General features: G+C 40.7%; 1 protein-coding gene across 1 annotated transcript; it reads left to right on the top strand.

Annotated features, from left to right (window-relative positions):
- The first annotated feature begins 387 nt into the window (after positions 1-387).
- On the top strand, positions 388-25,352 carry LOC139156356 (vomeronasal type-2 receptor 26-like). Its single transcript, XM_070731877.1, has 6 exons — positions 388-637; positions 1,070-1,358; positions 11,818-12,612; positions 17,435-17,647; positions 23,416-23,542; positions 24,442-25,352. The coding sequence occupies exons 1-6, from the start codon at positions 411-413 to the stop codon at positions 25,350-25,352; spliced, it is 2,562 nt and encodes an 853-aa protein (XP_070587978.1). The 5' UTR covers positions 388-410.
- Positions 25,353-25,812: the final 460 nt, after the last annotated feature.

Below are 25,812 nucleotides of genomic sequence, written 5' to 3'. Positions count from 1 at the left end.
AGGGTCAGTTTCAAGCATGGAGCTCCCAAACCTCTCAATTCTAGATGACTGATTTAATTCCATCTCTGCCCCTGCCATTATGTGCCATATTGGGATTATTTCCCTTTCATTTCTCTCCAGAAAATCCCCCAAAGTTGAATTATCCAGGGATCTCTCTTGAGAGGGAGAATTATGATCAAAGTTTCTGCTCTTTGGCTGAATCCTCCAGGGGAGACTTTGGGCAGAAAAATATGGAGTTTGGGGACAGGCAGAGTCTGTGCTCTTGCATGTATGACTTTCTCCTTTCCAGGTGAAGCTGTGTTTTAATCAGGGAAGCAACTGGATCATATTCCATCTTCTGAGAATCCTCTGAATTCTTCTAATTCTTCTTTAGGAGCAGGAAGGAGATTGATTGATTCACCCCATGAATTATGGACCTCCTGCTTCTGCTTCTGGTGCTGCTTTTGTCCCATCCAGTCTCTGGGAAGCTGAGAAGGAAATGCCCGCTGAGTTTGGAGCACCAGGATGGAAAACAACCACAGAGCTTTTACAGCCCAGGAGACCATCTCATTGGTATAGTCATCACTGCAGATGAAACATTGCATACAAAGTTGCTTTTCAACGTGGCTCCTTCTCTTCAGTTTGTTTTCCATGATCCGTAAGTCATTCAGGGTGATGGAGTTTCACTCCCTCTGCTCTAACACGCTTCTTCTTTTCTGTCCCCCCCTCCGTTTATTCCTATATTGTGAATACGTCTAATTTCCTGAATGATTTTGATTTTCACGGCTTCTCATTTTTGTCTGATTTTGTGAAAAAGACTCAAAAAGGGGCCTGAGATAAAGCTGAAAGGGCTGCAGATTATTTTCCTCTCTGTGTTCAATCCTCAATTTATCATCTGAATAATGAATTTTATTTAAAGTAGTGGTAGAATCAGTTGTAGTTGCCATATCTCAGCTGATTTCCATATTTGTGTAACTGATCATTGCTTTTGGTTCCATGCTGGCTTAAGGCTCAGTAGGCTTGTGGAGGATTATATAGTAAAAGAAGTATGTGTTGTTGCTGTTGATTATAATAACATTTTTTACAATAGGACGGTTTATGGTTTTTCACATGGCTTACAATTCATGTTCAACATTCAAGTGATCAGCAAGAATTCCCAGCTCCTGCACAACCTCACACTTGGCTACAATATTCATGACAACTATATGAGCACTTTCCATACTTCAGATGCCTTGCTGGACATTCTCTCCACTGGAGAAGCCAATGTGCCCAACTACGGCTGTGGAAAGAAGGACAACCTTCTGGCTCTTCTTGATAGAGCTGACAAGGAAGTCTCCATTCAGATGTCAACAATAGGAGGCACCTACAAAGTTCCACAGGTTTGTGTGTGTTTTTCTCCATCTGGTAAGTGGTGGGTGATGGTGGGTGAGCAACAGATGCAATCATGTCTTTTCTATTGAATTCAAGAGCTGCTTTTCTCCATATTAGCAACAATGTCAATGTTTTACCCTATTATGTTCATGCTGAGATTAATCATAAAAGGCCTGAAATGCAAGCAATACCTTCCCTGAAGAAGACATTCTACCAACTACTTTTTTTTTTTTTTGCAAATCTTTTTATTGTTTTATAGATACATATATCACAATTTGTTTATACAGTTTACAGGTCTTATCTAACTTTTTTACCGGTTACAGTTGTTATATGGATAATATTAACTTAATACTATGCAATGCAAAACAGGGTAAAAACATTCAAATGGTATTTTCATTTTTTTTTTAAGGTTTGTACTGCTATTTTGTATAAGGTTATACAAATCTTTTCCTTTGAATCCACTCGTGCCAATTGTTCCACATGCTTTTAGTTTCGTTGATTCTGTTTCCCTTAAGTAGGTTTGTCAATTTATCCATTTCTGCACATGTATATATTTTTTCTATTATTAAATTTATATTGGGGGTCTGTTTGTTCTTCCATGTTTGCGCAATTGCAATTCTTGTAGCTGTATTTATGTGAGTCACTTAAAAAAGGGTTTGTTTCGAGTAAGATTTTTTCCAAATTCCGAGTAGCATCCCCTCCGGTGAGTACTCTATTTCCTCCTTCGTGATTTCCTTTAACCATTTGTAAATTGTTTCCCAAATTTTTTGGATTTTAGGGCAGGACCACCACATATGGAAGAAAGTTCCTTTTTCTTTATTGCATTTCCAACATACATTTTGTAGTGCTGGGTAAATTTTGGCAAGTCTTGCCGGTGGTAGATACCACCTGTAAAATAGTTTGTAATAGTTTTCTTTATAGGCTGATGATAGGGTGATTTTGGTTATTGTATTCCATGTTTTCTCCCATTCTGCTATATGGATTTTTCTTTGTAGGTTTTTCTCCCAGGCTACCATTGGATTTTTAATCATCTCTTTTTCTTTCTCGTGTTCTAGTAAAATCTGGTATAGTTTGGTTATCTGTTTTTCAGCGTTTCCTGTTAAGATCTTGTCTAGAGTTTGGGTGGAATTTGCTATACCTGGTATTTGTTTATCCTTATTATATCTTGATTTTATTTGCATATATGTCCACTCGTCCATCCTATAATTTTGTATTTCCAATTCTTGTTTAGTTTTAATTTCTCCATTTGGATGTAAAATATCTTTATATTTTATGGTCTTGGTAGGGTCTATTAAATTCGGATATACTATGGCTTCCATGGTAGATAGCCATCTAGGAATTTTGTTGTAAAATTTTCTTTTAATCTCATACCAGGTTTTAAGGAGAGATTTTCTTATCATGTGTTTGTTAAAGACAGTTTGTTTTTGTTTATCGTCTTTCCATAAATAGGCATGCCACCCCAACTGTAGATCATGGCCCTCAAGTACCAGTATTCTTTTATTAGTAAGATTAATCCACTCTTTTAGCCATGTTAGGCACGCTGCAGTGTAATACTGTTTCAGATCGGGGAGTCCTAATCCTCCTCTGTTTTTGGTGTCTTGGAGGTATCTGAATTGAATTCTGGGTTTTTTGTTTTGCCAAATAAATTTTGAAAAAGTTTTATTAATCTCTTTAAAAAAATTTTGTTCGATATTAATAGGGGCAGTTTGGAAAAGGTAGAGGAATTTGGGTAAGATGTCCATTTTAATCACCACGATTCTACCTAACATGGATAGTTGCAAATCTTTCCATTTTTCTAAGTTTTTATTAGTTTCTTGTATGAGTTTGTTATAGTTATCTTTTTTAAGAGATGAAGTTTTATTTGATAGTATTAGTCCTAAGTATTTAATTTTTTTTGTGGTTTGTAGATTTGTAATTTCTTCCAATTTTTTAATTTGTTTTATAGTCATATTCTTTGTCATAAGCATCGTTTTTTGCTTATTAATTTTTAGTCCTGAGAGTTCCCCACAAATTTCTATTTCTCTGATTAATTCTGGGCCAGATCTTATAGGATCTTCTAGGAAAAGTACAATATCGTCTGCGTATGCCTGTAATTTGTATTCTTCATCTTTTATCTTAATTCCTTTTATTTCATTATTTAGTCGAATTTTGTTTAGTAGTATTTCCTGGGTTAATATGTATAACAAAGGGGACATTGGGCATCCCTGTCTTACCCCTTTTTCTATTGAAATTAGTTCCGTCATGTCATTGTTGATTATTGCTCTGGCTGATTGTGTTGTATAAGTATTTTTAATGATATTTTCGAATTTGGTTCCCAGTTTCAATTCTTTAATTACAGCTATTAAGTATTGCCAGTTGACGCTATCGAAAGCTTTTTGTGCGTCCAGGAATGCCAGGGCTACTTGTTCTCCTGGATGGACTTCACAGTATTCTATGATATCTAGGACTGTCCTCGTACAATTTGAAATTTGTCTGTTAGGTAGGAATCCGTTTTGGTCCGGGCTGATTATTTTATTTAATATATTTTTTAATCTTTCTGAGAGGATTGCCATAAAAATCTTGTAATCCGCATTTAGTAAGGATATTGGTCTGTAATTTCTTATTTTTTGTTTGTCCAGGCCTTCTTTAGGTATCATTGTGATATATGATTCCCTCCAAGTATTCGGGATTTTAGCTTGTTCCAGGATTTCGTTGTAAATTTCTAGTAGTATAGGTTCAAATAATTCTTTATTATATTTATAAAATTCTCCTGGAAGTCCGTCTGGTCCTGGCGTTTTATTATTTTTTTGTTTTTTTAAGGCCAATTGAATTTCCTGTAGAGTTATTTTCATGTTTAAAAGTTGTTTATCTGGCTCTTCTATCTTTAGTATATTATTCTCATTTATATATTTGGCAATTTTAGTGCTTTCTACTGATTCCTCTTTATATAAATTTTGGTAGTAATCTTTCACTATTTCTTTTTTCTGCTGTTCATCGTATTGTAATATTCCGTTTTTATCTTCTAAGTGATAGATTAGTTTATCGCTTCTCGCTTTTTAAATTTTTTGCGAGAGCCATCTACCCGGTTTGTTGGCCGATTCAAAGTGTTTTTGTTTTAAATATTTTATATCTTTGGCAAGTTCTTGTTGTTCTAAAGTATTTATTTTATATTTGGCTTCTCTTAGTAGGTTTATTGTTTGATTATTTGTGGGGTCTTGTTGGAGGATTTTTTCCAAATTTACTATTCTATTTGTGTGGTAGTTGTGTTCTGCTCTTTCTTCCTTTGATTTTTTGGCTGCATATGATATTGTTATTCCTCTCGTGTATGCCTTTAGTGTGTCCCACAGTATTTGTGTTGTAGTGGGTTGTTTCCTATTTTCTTCTAAAAATAATTTTATTTCTCTGTTAATCATCTTTATATATTTCTCATCGTGTAGTAAATTTGTGTTCAATGACCATCTCTTATACCCTTTTTTTGTTCCTTGCCAAGTTATAGTAATCGGATTATGATCTGCCCAGGTGTTAGGTTCTATTTCCAGGGATTTTATTGATTTATGTAATCTTTTGCTTAGCCAAACCATATCTATTCTTGATAATGAGTGGTGTGGTCCAGAGTGGAAAGTAAATTGTTTGTCTTTTGGATGTCTCACTCTCCACATATCTGTTAAATCTAATTCTTCAGTCATTTTATTAAACGTATTTGGTAATGTGGGTCTTTTCAGTTTACTTTTCCCCCCTGCTTTGTGGTCCATTTTTGGGTCTACAATTCCGTTGTAATCTCCTACCATACAAATGTTTATATAATTAGTTTCAAGCAAAATTTGATGTATATTTTTATAAAATTGTTTTAACTCTTGATTCGGGGCATATATGTTCACCAGTAGTATTTTTTCCCCTAATATTTCAATTTCTGTCATTGTATATCTTCCTTTGGGATCCGTTTTAATTTCTTTTGGTTTTAGTTCTTTCTTCACATATGTGGCCACTCCCCTTTTTTTTCATTTTCGTCTAATGAAGCATGTAATTCCCCTAATTTTGTATATTCTAAGAATTTCTTATGTGCTAATTTAATATGTACCTCTTGCAAACATATTATTTGTAGTTTCTGGTTTAGGAGTTTGGAAAAAACCTTTTTTCTCTTACAATTGTTATTAAGGCCATTTATATTTATTGAAATCAATTTAATATCTGAAAGCATTTAGTTAAGTATTCCTCCTAGGGAGGAAAAAAGTTGAAGCAAGAAAGCTAGTTTTGTTTATCTGCTGCCGCTGCCGTTTGTGATCTAGTCTTAGCCCCTTCTTCCTTCTCCTTTCTTCTCTCTGTTTCCTCTGGTCCTTGCTTTCTGTCTATTTGTCCCTCTGTGTCTATGTCCTCTTCCTTGCTTGATTCTAGTCTATCTCCACTTTCTAATTCGGAGTCTAGGGCAGTTATTCGTTCGTATATCTCTTGTGCTTTTTCCGCATTGTCGACTTTCACTCTCCTTCCTTCTATTTTTACCATCATCCCCTCTGGTGTTATCCATCTAAATGTTATTTCCTTTTTGTTCAGGAGGGAGGCTAAGTTTCTATATTCCCTTCTTCGTTCTCTAATCTTTCTAGGGATTTGTTTCAAAATATTTAGTTCTCTCCCTTTATATGTCATTTTCCCTTCTCTAGAGGCTGCATATACCCTGTCTCTTGTGATCTTTCTAGCAAATCTTAAATGTATTTCCCTGGGTAATCGATGTCTTCTCGCAAAATTAGTATTGATTCTGTAAATTTCATCTAATTCATTTATGACTTCCTCTCTGTTAGTCTGTAATATCCCTGAGATTATTGTTGTCATAATCTCCCCAAGGTTTTCATTTTCTGCCTCTACCACATTTTGAAATCTTAGAAAGTAAGATGATCTCTCTAATTCCACTGGATCAAGGAGTTTTCGAGCTCTCTGTGGGATTCTATGAGTTTTTGATCAACCTGTTCCAGTTTTTTTTCATTTTGTTCTGTCCTTTTTTCTACTGTTATTATTTTTTTCCTCATTTTTTTGTGTTTCTGCTTGTGCGGATTCCAATCGATTTTCTAGTCTCAGTATATCCGTTTTTAATTCTACATGATTATTTGTAATCAGTTCCTGCAGTTTCAACATGGTCTCCTGCATTACTGTTAAAATTTTGTTCATATTTTGCATCAATAAAGTACTCTCTTTTTCCTTCTCTACATTTAACATCTCATCTATTTGCCTTTGAGAGGCAGGGGAAGCTGTATTTGTTGTGGTGGTGGTTTTTTTACCACCTTTAGGTTGATAACTAGCCATCTCTTTTATGATCTGATTTTGCTTTTCCAATATAGTGAATATTCTATTCCAGATCACCATAGGAGATGAGAGAAAAGTGTTTAAGCAGATTAATAACTCTTGCTGTATTTCATTCACTAATTGAATTTTAACAATCAACTTTCTAGTTTGTAATTAATTAAATGGTTCTAAATTCCTTTGCAAATAGCAATGTAAATAACAATGTAAATATAAACTTATAAACTTATAGACTTATTTTCTATACAGTTCAGTTCTAATTCTTATCAATATTCTATAGTTTTCTATCTTATTGCAATCCAAAGTAATAAAGAAATAAAGAAGAACAATTAAGATACTCTTAAAAATATTAGGCAAATAATATGCTTTCAATTTCCAATTCCTATCTATCTATTTATTATGTTAAGAAGAGGATTATAATGAGGAAGAAATATTAACACAATACTATAAATAGTTCTAATGCTTATTCTTATCTATATTATATATATATATAAATACCCTTATGTATAGTAGTTATGAGTAATTATAAGAGTAGAAATCATAAGAAAATTATAAGCAAATGTGTGAAGTATAAGAGGTATTGTGTCTTCTCTCCCCTCTTTGATTGTTGATTGTAGTTCGTGCTGTTAAAGAGTCCTTATTCCAAGGACTTTCGAAAGCTTTAAGTGTTCTGAAGTGCGGCTCTGAGATGCAGTTCTTTTTTTTTTTTTTGAAAGAGTTAACGAGTTAATTATAGGGTTGATTGTATTTGAGTTCGCTGAGTGTGACTTTCCTCCTTTTCAGGGGCAGGGAAAGTACAAGGTCTTGCTGGTTTGTGCTGACTTGTCTGTTTCGGCTCTCCTCCGACTCCTCGGTTCCTATGCTGTTTTGCACCCCGTCTCTGGGGCTGTCCTCAGCGCCGGCTTCCTATTCTTAAAGTTGTGGATTGTGGAACAAATCTCCCTTCTGTTTTCTGCGTTCTCCTCGTCCTCTTGTCAAATCACTCGGCTCCCTTGGCTTTCAGGTTTTTTATATTCAAAGAACCACTTTTGCTACTTTCTCCTTCTTCCAAACACCCCAATTGCAAACACCGCAGTTCTCAATAAATAGGAAAAAGAGAGAGGGGGATAGATGAATATTTCCTCTGCTCTCTCGATCTGTTATATTGGATCTTTGAGTTCAATTCCGGATTCCACGCACACCAGCAAAGGAAAAATCAATATCTATGTGCTTCAGTATTATATTATCAATGGTTCCAAAAATCCAGATTAAACACTGTCCTGGGAAAAAGTTTTTAAAGTCCCTTCGGAGATCGGTATTTTCAAATTAACCAGCACCTGATCAAAAAGGGTTGCTGGATTTTTCCACCTCACCGTCGCCGCTTTTGTAGATTCCTACGGTAATTTTTTTTTTTAGATCTCCTTACAGGCAGTCTATTTCAGCAATATAATAGAATTTCTATCTTTAACTTCTAATAAAAAGTTCTAGAATAAGTTCTTCAATATGCAGTACATAGTATGATCTTAAAAAAAGAATTGTGGAAAGATCTGTATTTCTCACTTGCTTCCCTCTGCGGTGGCTCCTTGGAGTTTCAGACCCGCCATACTTTGACAGCAAAGACGGGTGCCTCCAGCCTCTGATAGAAAGGGTGTCCTTCGCACTGATTGCAAAACGCCTTTTAACAATCGATACCCAGATAGTCCCTCATCTTCCACGTCGCCCTCCAAGCGAACTGTGCCCCGAAAGCTCTCTGAGATCGGAGGAAAAAAGCAAGCCCAGGGAGGAGATCCTCCTTGCAGCTGCTTCACTCCACGTTGCCAACCCGGAAACTCCGACATTCTACCAACTACTTAACTAATCAAAAAAATACCCCTAGTTGTTGGGGCCTCAATTGGCATCTACATTTTAGACGACCAGACCTGTCCACTTGGATTGAAGTTGGCAACAGTAGCATTTTATTTCTCTAAGTCTAAAATGTGGAATATAGACCAAATGGACTAGCAGATATTGTGGCTAAAATCTATGCCATGATCCTCTTAGTGAAACTTACATTTCTTGAAGAAGAACCAGAAGGTTTTAGGTAGAGTTAACAGCTATGTAGACTTTATAAGAAATAATACATAAGTTAATAATCATATATTTGCTCAAATTGGTCTTGAAATATCTAATCTACATCAGTAAGGTAAAACAAGGTTTGCTGGCTTTCCAGATGCTACTGCAGCATTTGACTCCATAGAGGAATATGATGGAGAAAATGGATTGCCCTCAAAAAGGGAGCTCAGCCTGTTGGCTCTGATCCAAGCCCTTGTTTGAGGGGGAGGTTTGGGCTCAATGGAGCCAGGAGAAGAAAGATCTATTCTTACCAAGGGGAAAAGGAAAGATGCATATTTCAATCCTTGTTATTCGGTATAGATATGAATGACTTACTGGACTAATGTAGGATAAAAAAACAGGTCATAAATAAATGTTATTTCATTTTTTGACAAAAATTATTAAATTAGTGTACCAGTGAAATGCAGTGCGCATAGTATACAGCCCTTAGATTTTGGAAAGTCTTTGAGAAAGTAAACCATAACTTATTTCTTGGTAAGCTAAAAATATGTGAGATAGGCAGCATCATGGCCAGAAGGGGTTAGCCTGTGGTCCTCAATGGAACTACATCTTCATGGAGGGAAATCATCAAACTTGAAGACAACACTAAAGTGGCAGGAATAACCAACAGCCCAGAAGATATGCTGAATATCTAGATGGATCTAGATCAGTGATGGTGAACCTAGGGCATAGGTGCCATGCATGGCACGCTGAACCATATCTGCTGGCATGTGAGCTGTTGCCCTTGCTCAGCTCCAAAGTGCATTTGTGTGATGGCCAGCTGATTTTTGGCAAACACAGAGGCTCTTGGAGAGTGTTTTTGGTTTCCAAAGAGTCTCTGGGGGAAGGCAGAGGGCATCCAGGTAAGCCTTTGGAGCATGGGGAGGGCGAAACATGAGCCTACTATGCCCACTAGAAGTTGGGAAACAAGGGAGGGGGGAGTTGTTTTTGCTCTCCCCAGGCATTGAATTATGGGTGTGGGCACTTGCCCATATGTGGTAACACACACGCACACTTTTTCGGCACCCAAGGGAAAAAAGGTTCACCATCACAGATCTAGATAGTCCTGAACCATGGACTTATATAACAAAACGAAATTCAGTGCAGAGAAAAGTGTAAAGTTTTACATAGAGGCTAAAAAAGCCAAATTTACACTTAAAGTTTATGTGAAATCTGACTGTATTGCAGTAACTGGGAGAGGGATCTTGGAATCTTAGTGGACAAAAACATATGAAGCAAAGTTGCAGGAATTGGGTATGTCTAGTGTAGTGAAAAGGACTGGAGGTGACTGAGTGGAAAATGTAAAGATGGTTTATTTTGTGTAAAGAAGGGAATCAAAATGTAGCCATATTGTGATATCTAGTTGTCTTTTAAACTCAAATGGCCTTTCCTCTCTGCCATTATATAACCATGCATTCAAAGCAGTATTATGAACAAATATTGTATTTTTAACTCATTGGGTGAAAAACAGGATGTAAAACTGGGACTAGTCCCTAAGAGGAAAAACCACATTAAGAACATATGTCATTGCTCACGTCATGACTTATGGGAATGTTCAGTATACTGGGAGTCACGTATGTATTGTTCATTTGGTATAAAAATGGATGTGTGAAGATGTCAATTGCCTTCTTCAGGTCTGATTCTCTACCTGAGTTGGCCTCTCCTTGATTAACAAGATAGTAAACCTGGCTCCTGTGACATTATTTTCCCTTTTCTCACAGTGTCATAATAACAGTGTACAATATTTCAGGGGCTGCCACAAAGAATGGGGGGGATGGGTTAACCTATTTTCCAAAAACCCCAAAACAAGACAAGAAACAATGGATTAAAACTAATCAAGGAGAGAAACAGCCTAGAACTAAGGATACCTTTCCTGACACTTAGAACAATTAATCAATGGAATAACTTGTCTCCAGAAGTTGTGGGTGCTCCAACACTGGAAGTTTTTTAAAAGACTAGACAGCTACTTGTGTGGAATAGTATACAGTCCCCTGATTGAGGAGGAGGTTAGACTAGAAGACCTCCAAGGTCCCTTCCAATTTATTTATTCTGTTTTATAGGTACACATATTGAGCATGCTAAATATCTATTGGAACTCACTAATTTACACTATTAAACTGATACTTGCACATTGGATTGTATACCCTGTGAACAAGACTTGGATTCATTTGTCATAATAATTATCTGATAATTAATAAATCAAGTTCAAAAGTTACGGTCTTTGGAAAATGACATGGTAGTCAAGTTGGTTAGCCAATAGAGCGTGTAACCCCTTTCCTTACCTGGGGTTGTTTTCTCTGAGACTGAATCTGGGACCCTCATCATCAAAGGAGCTCAGCGAGAGAAAGACCATGAGTGAAAGTGGTGCTTAAATGAAAACCTCATAGCTCTCCCGCTTCCTCAGCCCCAATTATCAGAATATCAGAGGTCAAGGTTTTCCCCATGTTCTTACATCCATCTGATGTATGGGTGACTTTCAGAGAGAAATCACTAGGATAACGAACCTAATCACAGCCTCTGAGGAGTATCTTAGGGTGGGTAAAAGGACTCCAACTGCTGCCTCACATTTGTATTGGGAATTTACACGATTTCTGCTTTGTCTAAATTCAGAAAATATGGATATCGGCATAAAATTTAATCTATGGAAAGTGACAGACTCCGAAAACAGACAAATTTCAATTAAAGAGAAATCTTGGATTACACAACTGGCAAATAGTATTAGGAACTGAGATCTCCCTCTTTCTTATATAATTGGAGAAGAAGCTAAAAGGATTCCTCCAGAAAAAATCTGGGATACAGAAATAGAAAAAGATGCACTAATCCTCAAAAATTATAATAGGCCTTTTATTGGAATATAATACTTCAGTCAGTATTTCAGTGTGTTAATCTAATTGTGGTAAATTATAGAGGTGGTACAGTAATTTTATTCACATTGTTTATAGTTTTTAACATTTATAATTTCTCATTTTTATTATACCATCTTGCTAATATTCTCTAATATTTCAAACAATGTCTAATTACAAATTGTTCTAATACATTCATGAGAAGCAGGCTGGATTTATTAAAATCTAATATTTTGGATTTAATCCGACCCCAAATATAACACAGCATTTTTCATTGCTTTTTCAGATCAGTTATTTATCTGCTTCAGAGGCTCTGAGTGATAAAAGCAAATTCCCCTTTTTCCACCGGATAAATCCCAAAGAAGGGTTCCAGTACCCAGCCATTGTCCAATTGCTCCTCCATTTCAGATGGATCCTGATTGGCCTCTTTGCTTCAGACACAGAGAAGGGAGAGAATTTCATGAGGACTTTTATTCCTGTGCTTGTCAGGAATGGAATTTTTGTGGTTATATCACAACAATTCTCAACAACTGAACATACAGCCTCCCTCAGGGATGCCCTCTCTAAGTGGAGACAAGTCAATGTCTTTGTTCACTTTTTGGAATTTGATTCCCTTTGGGACAGAATTCTTCCTTTCCATGAAACATTTCTGCACTTGCCGGGACTCATTGAAGGGAAAGTCTGGATCATAACAAATTTTGCAGAGTATAGAATAGACAATCGCAGACTTCTCAAATACATCCACAGTATTTTGAAGTTTGGTTATCTGCTCAAAAAAAGCCCAAAAGATGAAGCCTATAAACCCCATTTCTTTCTGGTGGAAAAGTTTCAAGATCTTTATTTTCTCTGTTCTCTTTCAAAGAACATCTTTTCTGTCAAAGGCCGCAGAAGATGCACCCAGAAAGCCCCACTGGAGACCCAAAGGAAAAGGAACAGAGGAATGATGGCAAATCTCTATGACCATTACAGCCTCACAAAGACTCTGGTCCGTGTCTTGAATGCCGCCTATTCCTCCAGATTGAGGAGGAGAAGGAAGGAGGAAGAAAAGAGTTTGGGGTCTCCAAGGCTGCAGCCATGGCAGGTAGGGGGTCCCGATATGGATCCATGAATCCTTTGGAGAAGGGATCCAGAAGAGAATGAGGGGAACCATCTCAACAGATCTCCTCAATTTAATTACTCAGGAAATAATGGTTCCAAAGTGGGGGGGGGTTTCCTAACATTTTTATTACCACTCTGTGGGCGTGGCTTATTTTGTGGATGTGGCGTGATGGTCATGTGACCAGGTGGGAGTGGCTTACCAGCCATGTTACTGGGTGGGGGTGGCTTGGCAGTCGTGACTGGGTGGGAGTGGCTCCACGGTCATGTGATTTAGCAGGTGAAGCTTGGTGGCCATGTGACTGGGTGGGTGTTGCCAGTGAAGGGCTACCAAAAATTTTGTTACCACACTGTGGGCCTGGCTTATGCAGGATGCCCTGCATTTTCTTTCAACATCTTTCAGTGCAAATTGGGGGCTCTGGGGTGGAGCTCCATTTTCACTACCCCTCTGTGTTTCTCCCCCCCCCCCCGGTCGGGGCAGTATCCCACCTCTGATTATCTACTATATAAAGTGCATGCACAGAAGAAGAAAAATTAAAGAAATCCCCCAAAAAATCATTTTGAGGATACCCTAAGACCATCTAGCCCAACCCCTCCTCTCTGCAGGAATTCCAGTTAAAGCTTCTCTGACTGATGGCTGCTCTGTTTTTGCATTCAGAGAATCCACGAAGGGGAGACTGAACCTCTCTTCTTTCCCGGCTCAGCTCTAAAAGAGCTCATCCTTTTAGGATATTTTTCTCTCTCATTCAGCTAAAATCTCCTCTCCTGTAACTGAGTTCATTTTTCCATGTCTGACACTCTGGAATAACCGTGAGCAGATCTTAGGCTCATGTGTAACATGTGTCAGTGATTGGAAAAGGACTGCATCCTCCCCTCCTCAATCCAGAGATGGTGTCAGTTGGAAAAGGGGCTCCCAGACTCCTCCAGAACTTCAGCTCTTCGCCTTCTTCTCTTTCCTCAAGGCTAAGAACAGCCCCTTACATCTCTTCCTTGCCTCACTGTATTTTTTCAGAATATAACATGCACTGCCCCCCACCCCAGGGCGGATTCCCATTCTGCATGCGAGAAGCAAAATCTCGCTGGGACACCCCGCCCATTGCAGGACAATCAAAGATGCACGCGCAGCTCAACTTTCGTTACCAGCCCACTGTCCTTTTCCATACTAGTAGCAACCCAATATTGCTCCACCCAATGTTCCCTCTAATTTTTTTTTGGTGTAGGCGGAAAAGTATAGTGTCTGAGTGGCAGTCCCCTTGGGACAGGGTGGCATAGAAGTATAAATAAATAAATAAGTAGGTAGGTAGGTGTTGTGATTCCGTCTGAGGCCCCTCAGGGAACGGCTGATCCTCTGCCGGCTTCCTGCTCAGAGGGGGAGGATGAGGAACAGAAGGTTCAGGCAGACGGGGAGGAGGAATCTCAGGCTGAGGGAGAGGGAGGACAGCCAGAGTCCCCCGAGAGGGAGCTCTCCCCAGCAAGCAACCTGGATTCCTTAGATGAAAATGCACAAGCAATAATCGATCTCCGGCAGAGAAGAGCAACACAACGAAGGGGACAATTAGCCAGGTACTTTCAGCACTAAAGAGGCAACAGCTGGGTTTGGGTGTGGTGCTCTCTGGAAAGGCTGAAAAGGCAGACCGACCCTTCCTGGCTTGTGGAGTATTATCTTTGGGAGTCCTTGGACCTGGCTGTGATCTTTGGCGTCTTGGAATTCTGGTTTGTGACTTTGAATACTGAAACCTTGGGGGGAAAAGGTGTGGGTCTTATTCTCTACAGTGGTGGGTGTGCCAGCAAGAAGTCTGCTGTATTGTCTGGCCATCAGGACTCTGCTGTGAAGTCTCATAGCCTGCCTGTTGGGAAGAACAGGTTTTTCTCTGTGTTTATTTTTCAAACTATAAAGTGCTTTTGCTTTTACCAGCGTGTCTGGCTGCTTTTTCCAGTTGGTGTTGATGTCTGGGGGCACCCAGACAGAACAGTAGGTAGATAGATAGATAGATAGATAGATAGATAGATAGATAGATAGATAGATAGATAAGAAAAAAATCTCTTCTTTTTTATTAAAAGAAATTAATAATAAAAAAAATCAAAATCCATTGCTATTAAAACTAAAACAACCAGCAAAACCAAAAACATAACTATTAATAAAAACAGGTGAGGGCTGGGTTTTTTTCTCTGTTATTATTTAAGTGCTTTTACCATATGCTTTAAATCAAGAGTCACTTCTCTCTCTGTTTCTCTCTCTTTCCTGTCATCCTCAATCATTTTCTCATTTCTCTTTTTTTCTCCCCTTTTTTCTATCATTTCTCTCTCTCTCTCTTCCTTCCACTCTTCTCTCTCTCTTGCTTTCTCTCTCTCTCTCTTGCTTTCTTCCTCTCTCTCTTCCTTCCTCTCTCATCTCTCTCTTGTTTTCTCTCACTTTCTCTCTCTTCCTTCCTCTCTTCTCTCTCTCTTTCTCTCTCTCTCCACCTCTTCTCTCTCTCTTTTTCTCACTCTTTCTCTCTTGTTTTCTTTCTCTCTCTCTCACTCTTTCCCTCTCTTGTTCTCTCTCTCTTTTGCTATCTCTCTTTCTCTCCCCCCTCTCTCTCTTTCTCACTTTCTCTCTATCTTGCTCTGTCTGTTGCTCTCACTCTCTCTCGTTCTCTCTCCATTCTTCTCACAGTGGAGGCCGGCGAAGGTGATTTTCAATGTCAGGAGCACGCTCCCCATCTCCCTGCCAGCCCGCCCGGAACATTCAAAATAAGAAAAACCTTTGCCGGCTCTAAGTTCTCATGCACGAGGAGGGGTTGGACTACAGGACCGCCAATGTATTTTTCTATATTCTGGTTGCTTCTCTGCTTCCTTGCTGCAGAGGAAATCAAGCAGCATTTCTTGCTCCCAGCCTCTCCTCTGACCTGTCCTCAACTCACCCACCAGCTGCTGCTGTGACTCTTGGAAGAGAGAAAGGGTTCTCTCCCCTTTCTAGGAATGCAGTACTTGATGGTTTTAACCCCTTAAAAGTTAAAAAAGGTTAAAAAATAAGGTTTTTCTTATTTTGAATGTTCCGGGCTGGCTGGCAGGGGGATGGGGAATGCACGCGCCCGACATTGAAAATCACCTTTGCCTGCCTCCGCTGTGAGAAGAACGCCTGCCCCGCCTCTCCTGCAGCCCCCTCACTGACAGCCCGGGACAAAAGCGCTCTTGGCGAAGGGACTGCAAGAGGGGTGGGGCGGGCATTCCCAAAGCGCTCGGAGCGGCTAGCGGTTGAATGGGGAGGACGAGAAGCCACAGCTACCACGGCCACTGCAGGAGGAGCCATGCCCCAAGGCGGGAAGTGGAAGACGAGAAAGAGAGGCGGATCGGGCGGGCGGAGGGAACAATGACAAGAAGCCAGGGGCGCGAGGGGACCGGAGGCGCTGGGGGGGGCGGGGGGGGGGGCGCAGCTCCTTGCACACCCTTGGAAAAGGGTGCGCGGGGTGTGTATTTTGGGGTGCCCCATGTAGAGAGTGTTACAGTAGTCGAACCTCGAGGTGATGAGGGCATGAGTGATTGTGAGCAGTGACTCCCTGTCCAAATAGGGCTGCAACTGGTGCACCAGGTTAACCTGGGCAAACGCCCCCCTCGCCACAGCTGAAAGATGTTTCTCTAATGTTAGCTGTGGTTCGAAGGGGACGCCCAAGTTGCGGACCCTCTCCGATGGGATCAATAACCCCCCCCAGGGTAATGGATGGAAAGATGGAGTTGTCCTTGGGAGGCAAAACCCACAGCCACTCTGTATTGTCAGGGCTGAGTTTGAGCCTGTTGACACCTATCCAGACCCTAACAGCCTCCAGGCACCAGCACATCACTTCCACTTCTTCACTGACTGGACATGGGGTGGATATGTACAACTGGGTATCATCAGCATACTGATGATACTCCATCCCAGGCCCATCCAACATCTTTAGAACCTCCAGTATGGGACTATAAGATGTACCTGTGCATAACATACATCAAGATTAGAAAGAGGTAAATAAGGGGGGGAAAGATTTTGCCCTCCCTCAGCCCCCAGGATCCCTTTGCAGACCTCCCAAAACCTCTACACACCTGTTTTCACATGCAGCTCCCCTTAGGGAGGCCAAAAATAGCTGTATTCAGTGTATAAGATGCACCAACAATTCCACCCTGTTTGGGGGTGGGTGGGTGGGAAGGAAGTGTGTCTTATACTCCAAAAATATGGTATTTAAGAAGTGTAATGGTATCTTAGAATGACTTTAGGGTTGAGGAGAAGAGAGGCTGCCTAGGGAAGGATCAGATCAGAGGGGAGAATCCTGCAACTGCATAGTGGGAGAGAAGGAAACTCAGAAAGGATCTTCGCTAACTTTTCAGGCTGAGAAAAGAGTTGGTGGGAGATTTGTTCTTTCAGATTTGCAAAATTTGGTTAATGTCACATTACCATCAAGTAGAATTAGCAATTCTGGAGGTGTTTTCCATCAGGATGACCAGGGAGAAGATTAGCCTGACACCTTTCTTCTTGATAACCCCCATGCTTTCTGGGAATCTACCTGTGGTTTCTAAAGAGTTTATGAATCACCTTTTCCCCCTATCTATTCATTTTATTTCTCATCTGCTCTAGAATGTTCCCTATAATTGACCAATTGTATCAATTATATTTTCTCTATATTTTGTCAGTATATGATTGACAATTTTTTCTCAAACTTGTTCATTCACTTTTGAAGATAATGGCAGTATTATTTAACCATATTTGGAGATTAGACAATTGTAGATGAAAGATTCAATGTGGGATAAGAAACAATAATTTCTGTGTTTCAAATTCCTGGATGTTCCCATTTTAGTTTAACCCCTTTCTGGAGAAGAATGAATTTTGGAATATTTCACCCCGGAAACTGTACTTGGACCAAAATGGAGAGATAAAAGCAGATCTCGGCATTGTCAGCTTGTTGGTTCTCCCCAAAGAGGATGTCAAGAGAGACATTCTGGCGCATTTTGAAAGACAGAGATTTTCTATCAAACAAGGTGCTCTTTCACGGCTAAAGTTGCTCAATAAGGTGGGAGAAATTTTGCTGTCTTTTCTCTGTTTTCCAAAGCCTGAGGTCACATTTCAAATGGGAAAAGCCTAGAGCAGTGATGGCAAACCTTTTTAAGACCCAGTGCCAATGTTCCCTCTATTTTTTTTTCGGTGTGGGCGGAAAAGTATAGTGTCTGAGCGACAGTCTCTTTGGGACTGGGCGGCATAGAAGTATAAATAAATAAATAAATAAATAAATAAATAAATAAATAAATAAATAAATAAATAAATAAATAAGGAAAAAATCCCTCCCTTTTTTATTAAAAGAACCTAGTAATTAAAAAAAACCCAAAATCCATTACTATTAAAAGTAAAACTACCAGCAAAACTATTAATAAAAACAGGTGAGGACTCAGGTTTTTTCCCCTGTTATTATTTAAGTGCTTTTACCATATGCTTTAAATCAAGAGTCACTTCTCTCTCTGTTTCTCTCTCTTTCCTGTCATTTTCTGCCTCAATCATTTTCTCATTTCTCTTTTTTTCTCCTTTTTTGTATCATTTCTCTCTCTCTCTTCCTTCCACTCTTCTGTCTCTCTTTCTTCCTCTCTCTCACTCTCTTCCTTCCTCTCTCATCTTTCTTTCTTTCTCTCTCTCTCTTTCTCTCTCTTGCTTTCTTCCTCTCTCTCACTCTCTTCCTTCCTGTCTCATTTCTTTCTTTCTTTCTTTCTCTCTCTTTCTCTCTCTTGCTTTCTTCCTCTCTCTCACTCTCTTCCTTCCTCTCTCACCTCTCTCTCTCTCTCTTTCTTTCTTTCCTTCTCTCTCTTTCTCTTTCTCTACCCCTCTTTCTCTCTCTCTCTCTTTCTCACTTTCTCTCTATCTTGCTCTGTTGCTCTGACTCTCATTCTCCGGAGGCTGGCGAAAGTGATTTACAATGTGGGGCGCGCGGGCCTGTGCGCACTCTCCCCATCTCCCTGCCAGCCCCCCGGAACATTCAAAATAAGAAAACCCTTTGCTCTTACTTTGAATGTTCAAAGTAGATGGGAGATGGGGAGAGAGTGCGCCGGCTGCCCCCCCCTCCCTATCTGCCTCTCTTTCTCTTCTGGAGAACGCCTGCCCCGCCTCTCTTGCAGCAGAGGAGAAAGAGAGGGGGATCGGGCGGACGGGCGGGGGGCAGCCGGCGCGCGCTCTCCCCATCTCCCATCTACTTTGAACATTCAAAGTAAGAGTGAAGGGTTTTCTTATTTTGAATGTTCCGGGCGGGCTGGCAGGGAGATGGGGAGAGCACGTGCCGTCCCACGCGCCCCACATTGTAAATCACTTTCACCAGCCTCCGGAGAACGCCGGCCCTGCCTCTCTTGCAGCAGAGGAGAAAGAGAGGCGGATTGGGCGGGTGGAGAGCAGGGCCGAGAGGCCAGGAGTGCGAGGGGGCTGGAGGCACCATGAAGAGGCAGGGGCGCCCGCGGCTCCCTTCTTCTGCCCACACCTCCCCCCCTGCCCCCCCCGCGGGCTGGCAGGGGGATGGGGAGCGCGCGACCAAGGAAAAGAGTGTGCGGAGGATATTTTCGTGCGCGGTGCCCAGTGCCCAAAACATAGCCCAACACCCACGTATTTTCTCCGAGTGCCAATAAGTCAATTTACCATATTTTTCAGACAATAAGACACACCAAGATTGTGAAGAGGTAACTAAGAAAAAGGGTTTTGTCCTCCCTGCCCCCACCCCATCCCAGGAACGCTTTGCAAGCCTCTCAAACTCTCTACACCCCGTTTTTAGAAAAAAAACCAACTCATATGTGATTAATGTTTTTTCTCTGGAAAACCCCCCACAATAACAGTGCTTTCAATGAAACAACTAACTTTTTACTGAACTGTAAAACTTTGCATTTGGCATGCTATTTATTAATGTGATTTTTGCTGTTGCATGGCTGCTGATAATTTTTCTATCCTTGGCTCATATTCTGTAAACACATGCAGCACTCAGGTCATCTGTAAGTCTGTTTCTGGTGTCATTTTTGATACGATTCAAAGCAGAAAACAGCTGCTCACAAGCATAAGATGATCCAAACAAAGTAAGTAAATCAATCCCAAGTGCTTTCATTGACTTAAAATCCTTTGGCAGAGAATTCCACGCTTTAAGGATTTCATGTTTTCAGGTTTTTCACGTAGGTCACTTTTTCTTTGTGGCACTTTCTTGAAAATTCACTAGCTCGATTTCCAGATTTTCTAAGTCTAACCAGTTTAAGCAGGAAAGATCAAATTATATTAATTTGGCTTTTTCTGGAGAAGAAAGAAAACGCAGGTTTGTCTCTATCTTACGGAACTGTAAAAACCTGTTACTAAAATTCACCTCTGCAGCGGCTACAATGCTAGAAAATTCCTTGTAGATTTCTGGATGGCTTGTAGGATTGTCTGCAAATATTGTAGAATTTTCTAAATGCAGTTTTTAGATTTGGAAAGTATTTCAGCTGCCCACTTTCAAGGTCTGTTTCAAAAACCTGCAGTCTTCTCTCAAATGCTTTGATATCCCCAAACAGCTTTTCTGCTGTTTTTCCATACCCTTGCATTTGTTTGTTCAGTACATTGAAGTGTACTGTAAAGTCTGTAAAAAACATGAGGTTGGTAAGCCAGGCCATATCAGTGAGCTGTGGATATTCCTGGTGGATCCCAAGGGCCTCTGGGAGCGGGTGTGAATTTCCCCAGCCAAACTATCCATTTAAATTCTTAAGATTTACAGAAATAGAGCAATTTTATTTAGTGCCATCCAATTAAAATGGCACTAAACAATATATAAAGAAACAATAAATACTTCCTTTATTTTTCTGCCAATGAAGACTGAAGGAAATTGGCACCCAGTATGGTTCCATTGTTACATTATCTATCTATCTCTTTATCTATTTTCAACCATTTTTCTTTAGGGGAATTCTTTCGTGTCTTCAGTACTGTTCCCTCTAAGCTGTGCGCACGCACCCCAAAACACCCCACCGCGCACCCTTTTCCAAGGGCACACACAGAGCTGCTGCCGCCCCCGCCCCCCGCGCCCCTGGCTTCTCGCCGCTGCCCCCCGCCTGCCTGATCCGCTTCTCTTTCTCCTCCTCCGCTTCTCGCCTTGGGGCGTGGCTCCTCCCACACCAGGAACGCCCACCCCGCCCCTCTCACAGTCCCTGCGAGAAGAGCGCTTTCATCCCGGGCTGTCAGCTAGGGGACTGCAGGAGAGGTGGGGCAGGTGGGACAGCGGAGGCTGGCAAAAGTGATTTTCAATGTTGGGCGTGCAGGCACGCATGCTCCCCACCCCCTGCCAGCCCGCTTGGAACATTCAAAATAAGAAAAACCTTCACCGGTGAAGGTTTTTCTTATTTTGAATGTTCCAGGTGGGCTGGCAGGGGACCATGCGCACGCACGTGCCCGACATTGAAAATCACCTTCACCGGTCTCCACTGTGAGAAGAATGGAGAGAGAACAAGAGAGAGTGAGAGCAACAGACAGAGCAAGATGGAGAGAAAGTGAGAAATAGAGAGAGAAAGAGGGGGGAGAGAAAGAGATAGCAAGAGAGAGAGAACAAGAGAGAGAAAGAGTGAGAGAAAGAAAACAAGAGAGAAAGAGAGAGAGAGAAAGCAAGAGAGAGAGAGAGAAAGAAAACAAGAGAGAGAAAGTGAGAAAAAGAGAGAGAGAGCAAGAGGGGGAGAGAGGGAGAAAGAAAGAAAGAGATATGAGAGAGGAAGGAAGAGAGTGAGAGAGAGGAAGAAAGCAAGAGAGGGAGAAACAGAGAAAGCAAGAGAGAGAGGAGTGGAAGGAAGAGAGAGAGAGAAAAATTATAGAAAAAAGGGAAAAAAGAGAAATGAGAAAATGATTGAGGCAGAGAATGACAGGAAAGAGAGAGAAACAGAAAGAGAAGTGACTCTTGATTTAAAGCACATGGTAAAAGCACTTAAATAATAACAGAGAAAAAACCCCCCAGCCCTCACCTGTTTTTATTAATAGTTATGTTTTTGGTTTTGCTGGTTGTTTTAGTTTTAATAGTAATGGATTTTAGTTTTTTTAAATTATTAATTTCTTTTAATAAAAAAGAGGGGATTTTTTTTCTTATTTATTTATTTATTTATTTATTTATTTATTTATTTATTTATTTTAATTTTTTTTTCTATGCTGCCCAGTCCCATGGGGACTGCCGCTCAGACAGTATACTTTTCCGCCCACACCCAAAAAAAATTAGAGGGAACGTTGGTCGTCAGATTTCTGGTGGAACCAGTACTGCAGTGTTTTTCAACCGGGTTACATGGTATAGGTTCCACTAGAAATCTGATGACACCAAAGGATTCCCCTGTCCCTTCAAGGCGACCCCCCAATTTAACTTTCTAACTTTTGGTTTTTAACAAATTTGTCCATGTTAGCAGTAAATCTGTCTAGTGTGGAGGACAGAAGGGCAAGGGGGGACATGACCCAAACATTTAAATATGTTAAAGGGTTAAATAGGGTTCAGGAGGGAAGTGTTTTTAATAGGAAAGTGAACAGAAGAACAAGGGGGCACAATCTGAGGTTAGTTGGGGGAAAGATCAGAAACAAAATGAAAATATATTATTTTACTGAAAGAGTAGTAGATGCTTAGAACAAACTTCCAGCAGACATGGTTGGTAAATCCACAGTAACTGAATTAAAACATGCCTGTGATAAACATATCCATCTTAAGATAAAATACAGGAAATAGTATAAGGGCAGGTTAGGTGGACCATGAGGTATTTTTCTGCCATCAATCTTCTATGTTTCTACATGCCTATGCATCCCTGATAAAGGGCCTTCTCAGTGGTGGCCCCTTCTTTATGGAACATCATTGCCCCAGGAATACAATTCTCCCTCACCTTGTTGCTTTTCCAAAAGGTCCTTAAGACTAGTGTTGGGCGAACCGAACTTGCGCAGTTCTGGTTCGTACTGAACTTTGCGGATTTCAGCGTTCATGCCGAACACCGTGAAGCGGCGCCGCCCGGCTGTCCTCTGCTGAGAAGAGGAGGAGGAGCGGACACCTGTGATGGCGGAGGAAGGCGAACATCACGGAGCCGTAGGCCGGTCAGGAGGCTGGAAAGAGGCACAACAGGAGGCAGGGAATTCCACGATGGGATTCCGGGAGCGGGGCTATGACCTCATGGAGACTCCTTCCTGCCGCGTGCCTTTAGTTCCTCTTCAACTCCCCATTTCGGCCAGCTAGAAAGAAGTCATCGTGACATCAAAGCTCCGCCCCCGGAATTCCCCACCTCCTTTTGCGGCGTCCTTTTTCGTAAATGTTAAAATTGCCATAGGTTTGCCATCATGGGCCTAGAGTCTGCAGGGTGATTGGCCTTCCATGCCAGTTGGTGTCATCTAATGGAAGTTCTTCAAGAGACAGGACCTAAGTGGAGCAGCTTTGCCATGTTTTATGGAAATCTTTCAAGATCTTACTGGTCAGAGGTTTCTTTCTTCATCATAGTTTTATTCTACATTTAAAATTCTACATTCCTAAATCTTTTACAGTAAACTTTATTCTCAGTTTTAATATGAATAGATCCTCATACTTAAATCTTTTTTCTGCAATTTCATCCCTCCAGATTTTATGAAATAGAAAAGTACTTTATTGTAATGTTAAATTCCAAAAGCAAAAGAAAGGAATTAAATAAAGAATCTGCCTGTTGTCATGCCTCCTGCCTCTGTTTAGAAGATGTCAGAGATTTCATATTAACCTCAATGAAGACCAGAGGCTAATTGTCTCCTGCCATTTTTACTTACATTTTCTATAGATGGAGAGTCCTAACGTATTTCCTAACACATTCTCTTTTTTCTGCTCAGTCCCTGCCTGAGTCCAAATGTGTGGAAAGTTGTCATCCTGGATTTGTCAAGAGGGCTCGAGAAGGAGAGCCAGGTTGCTGCTACGACTGCGTTCCTTGTCCGGAGGGGACCTTCTCCACTCAGGAAGGTGGGTGACCCTGAGGAAAATGGGAGGCTTGGTGGAACTGGATCCATCCAGAACCTTTTCATGGAAGTGCAAGTTAAAAGGCAGATTGGAGCAAACCTGGATTTTTATTTTTAACCTGCACAATTTCTTATCTAAAAGGAAGTAAATCAAAAAGGCTTTGAAGGAGGCTGGGAAGAGACGGGAGGAGGGGGGGCAGACTGGGCAGTCAGACCATGGTCAGAATATCACTGGCACAAATGTGGAAAAATGAACAGACCCCATCAGAAAACTTAATTATTGACAAAATATATAGATGTGTAGAGATGGACGAAATGTGTTCTTCAATATTGGAGGTTTTAAAGAAGAGACTGGACAGTCACTTGTCTGAAATGGTATAGGTTCATGATGCCATAGTTTGCCATCATGAACCTATACCATTTCAGACAAGTGACTGTCCAGTCTCTTCTTTAAAATCTCCAATATTGGAGAACACAAAACCTCTGGAGGCCAGCTGTTCCACTGGTTAATTGTTCTCACTGTTAGGAGGTTTCTCCTTAATTCCATATTACTTCCAGATGTTACAGAATACTACAGGCATCCTCCAAGTCTCTTTAACTGCCCTGGGGCAGGACTCAGGACATTTGCCTAAAAAGATGTTAGGATTCATTATTAACCTCTATTAATGTAGGTTCCTATGAAGATTTTACACATTACACAAAAAATAATTAACATCCTATCAATCCCCTCAACTTCATATACCTAGCTACATTTTTAAAAATATCCTTCTTGGTTCTTTTGATTGGAATTGTTTAGAAATACGTCTTGGAAAATGTTCCTGGAATTAGGTGTTATCCAAAAATGGTATTTCTTACAATGTTAAAAAACAAAAAATTAAGAAAATATTGCTCTTTATTTTTCAGACACTGAAAAATGCACCAAGTGTCCAGATGACAAATATCCAAATGAGTACAGAGTCCAATGCATCCCCAAAGTTATAACCTTCCTGTCTTATGAAGAATATTTGGGCATCATTCTGGTCTCTTTTGCCCTACTGTTGTTCTTAATCACAGACCTTGTTTTAATGATCTTCATTAAATATCGAGAAACCCCCATTGTCAAAGCCAACAACCGGGACCTCTCCTACATCCTCCTGGTCTCCCTCCTGCTTTGCTTCTTGTCTTCTTCTCTCTTCATTGGTCAACCAAGGAAAGCCACCTGCCTTCTCCGACAAACAGCATTCAGCATCATCTTCTCAGTTGCAGTTTCTTCTCTCTTGGCCAAAACCATCACAGTGGTGCTGGCTTTTCTGGCCACAAAACCAGGAAACCAAGTGAAGAGATGGTTGGGGAAGAGCTTGGCCAACTCCATCATCCTGTCTTGTTCTGCTGTCCAAATTGTCATCTGTTCCATCTGGCTGGGAGCTTCTCCCCCATTCCCTGATTCTGACCTCCACTCCCAGCATGGAGAGATCATCCTGCAATGCAACGAAGGGTCTGTTGTCATGTTCTACGTCACCCTCAGCTACATGGGCTTCCTAGCTGCCATCTGCTTCACGGTGGCTTTCCTGGCCAGGAATCTGCCTGGGGCCTTCAATGAAGCCAAGCTGATCACCTTCAGCATGCTGGTCTTCTGCAGTGTCTGGGTGACTTTTGTGCCCACCTACCTGAGCACCAAAGGGAAATACATGGTGGCTGTGCAGGTCTTCTCCATCCTGGCCTCCAGTGCTGGTCTGCTGGGCTGCATCTTCATCCCCAAGTGCTACATTATCCTTCTGAGGCCAGATCTGAACACAAAGGAGCATCTCACAAACAGAACAAATGTAAAAACATGATATATAAAACCATTGTGATATTGGAAAAAATGCTAATGTGACTTTTTAAAAAATTTCCATTTAGATAATATGCAGGAGTCAAAGAAAACCTTATCTATATGTTTCAAAATGGGAAATTGTTGAACGATGGGAATTGTTGCAGCTCCATCCCCTTTCAATAAATCTTGCTAAAGAGATCTCTGTAGAATTCAGAGGAATTCAGCTGTCCATCAACAGCTACTGAATGTGAAAGCTTATAGAAAATAATGTGGGCACTTGTTACTATTGACAGCAACTAAAAGAGGTCAGGAGGAAACTGTTGGGACCAAGTACCATCCTGGTTCCCTGATCCTCTCTGTGAGAATGCCAGAATGATGTGAAATGCCATGTTTGATTGGTTCTCAGCTTGGAAGGAAAATTTTCACCCCGCTTATATAATTCTTCCTTCTTTGGGATTTCAGTTTAGGATTATTATTTTTTG

Source organism: Erythrolamprus reginae, chromosome 1 (genome assembly GCF_031021105.1).
Source record: "Erythrolamprus reginae isolate rEryReg1 chromosome 1, rEryReg1.hap1, whole genome shotgun sequence".
In the NCBI taxonomy this organism is placed as follows: Eukaryota; Metazoa; Chordata; class Lepidosauria; order Squamata; family Dipsadidae; genus Erythrolamprus; species Erythrolamprus reginae.
The sequence above is the reverse complement of the archived record's forward strand: the minus strand, read 5'-3'. Positions and strand labels throughout refer to the sequence as shown.

Excerpts from the sequence above, each read along its gene's own strand:
- LOC139156356 (XM_070731877.1), top strand. The coding sequence starts at position 411 with ATGGACCTCCTGCTTCTGCTTCTGGTGCTGCTTTTGTCCCATCCAGTC. Across the intron at positions 12,613-17,434 it reads CAAGGCTGCAGCCATGGCAG|TTTAACCCCTTTCTGGAGAA; the intron begins GTAGGGGGTCCC and ends TTCCCATTTTAG. Across the intron at positions 17,648-23,415 it reads GGCTAAAGTTGCTCAATAAG|TCCCTGCCTGAGTCCAAATG; the intron begins GTGGGAGAAATT and ends TTTTCTGCTCAG.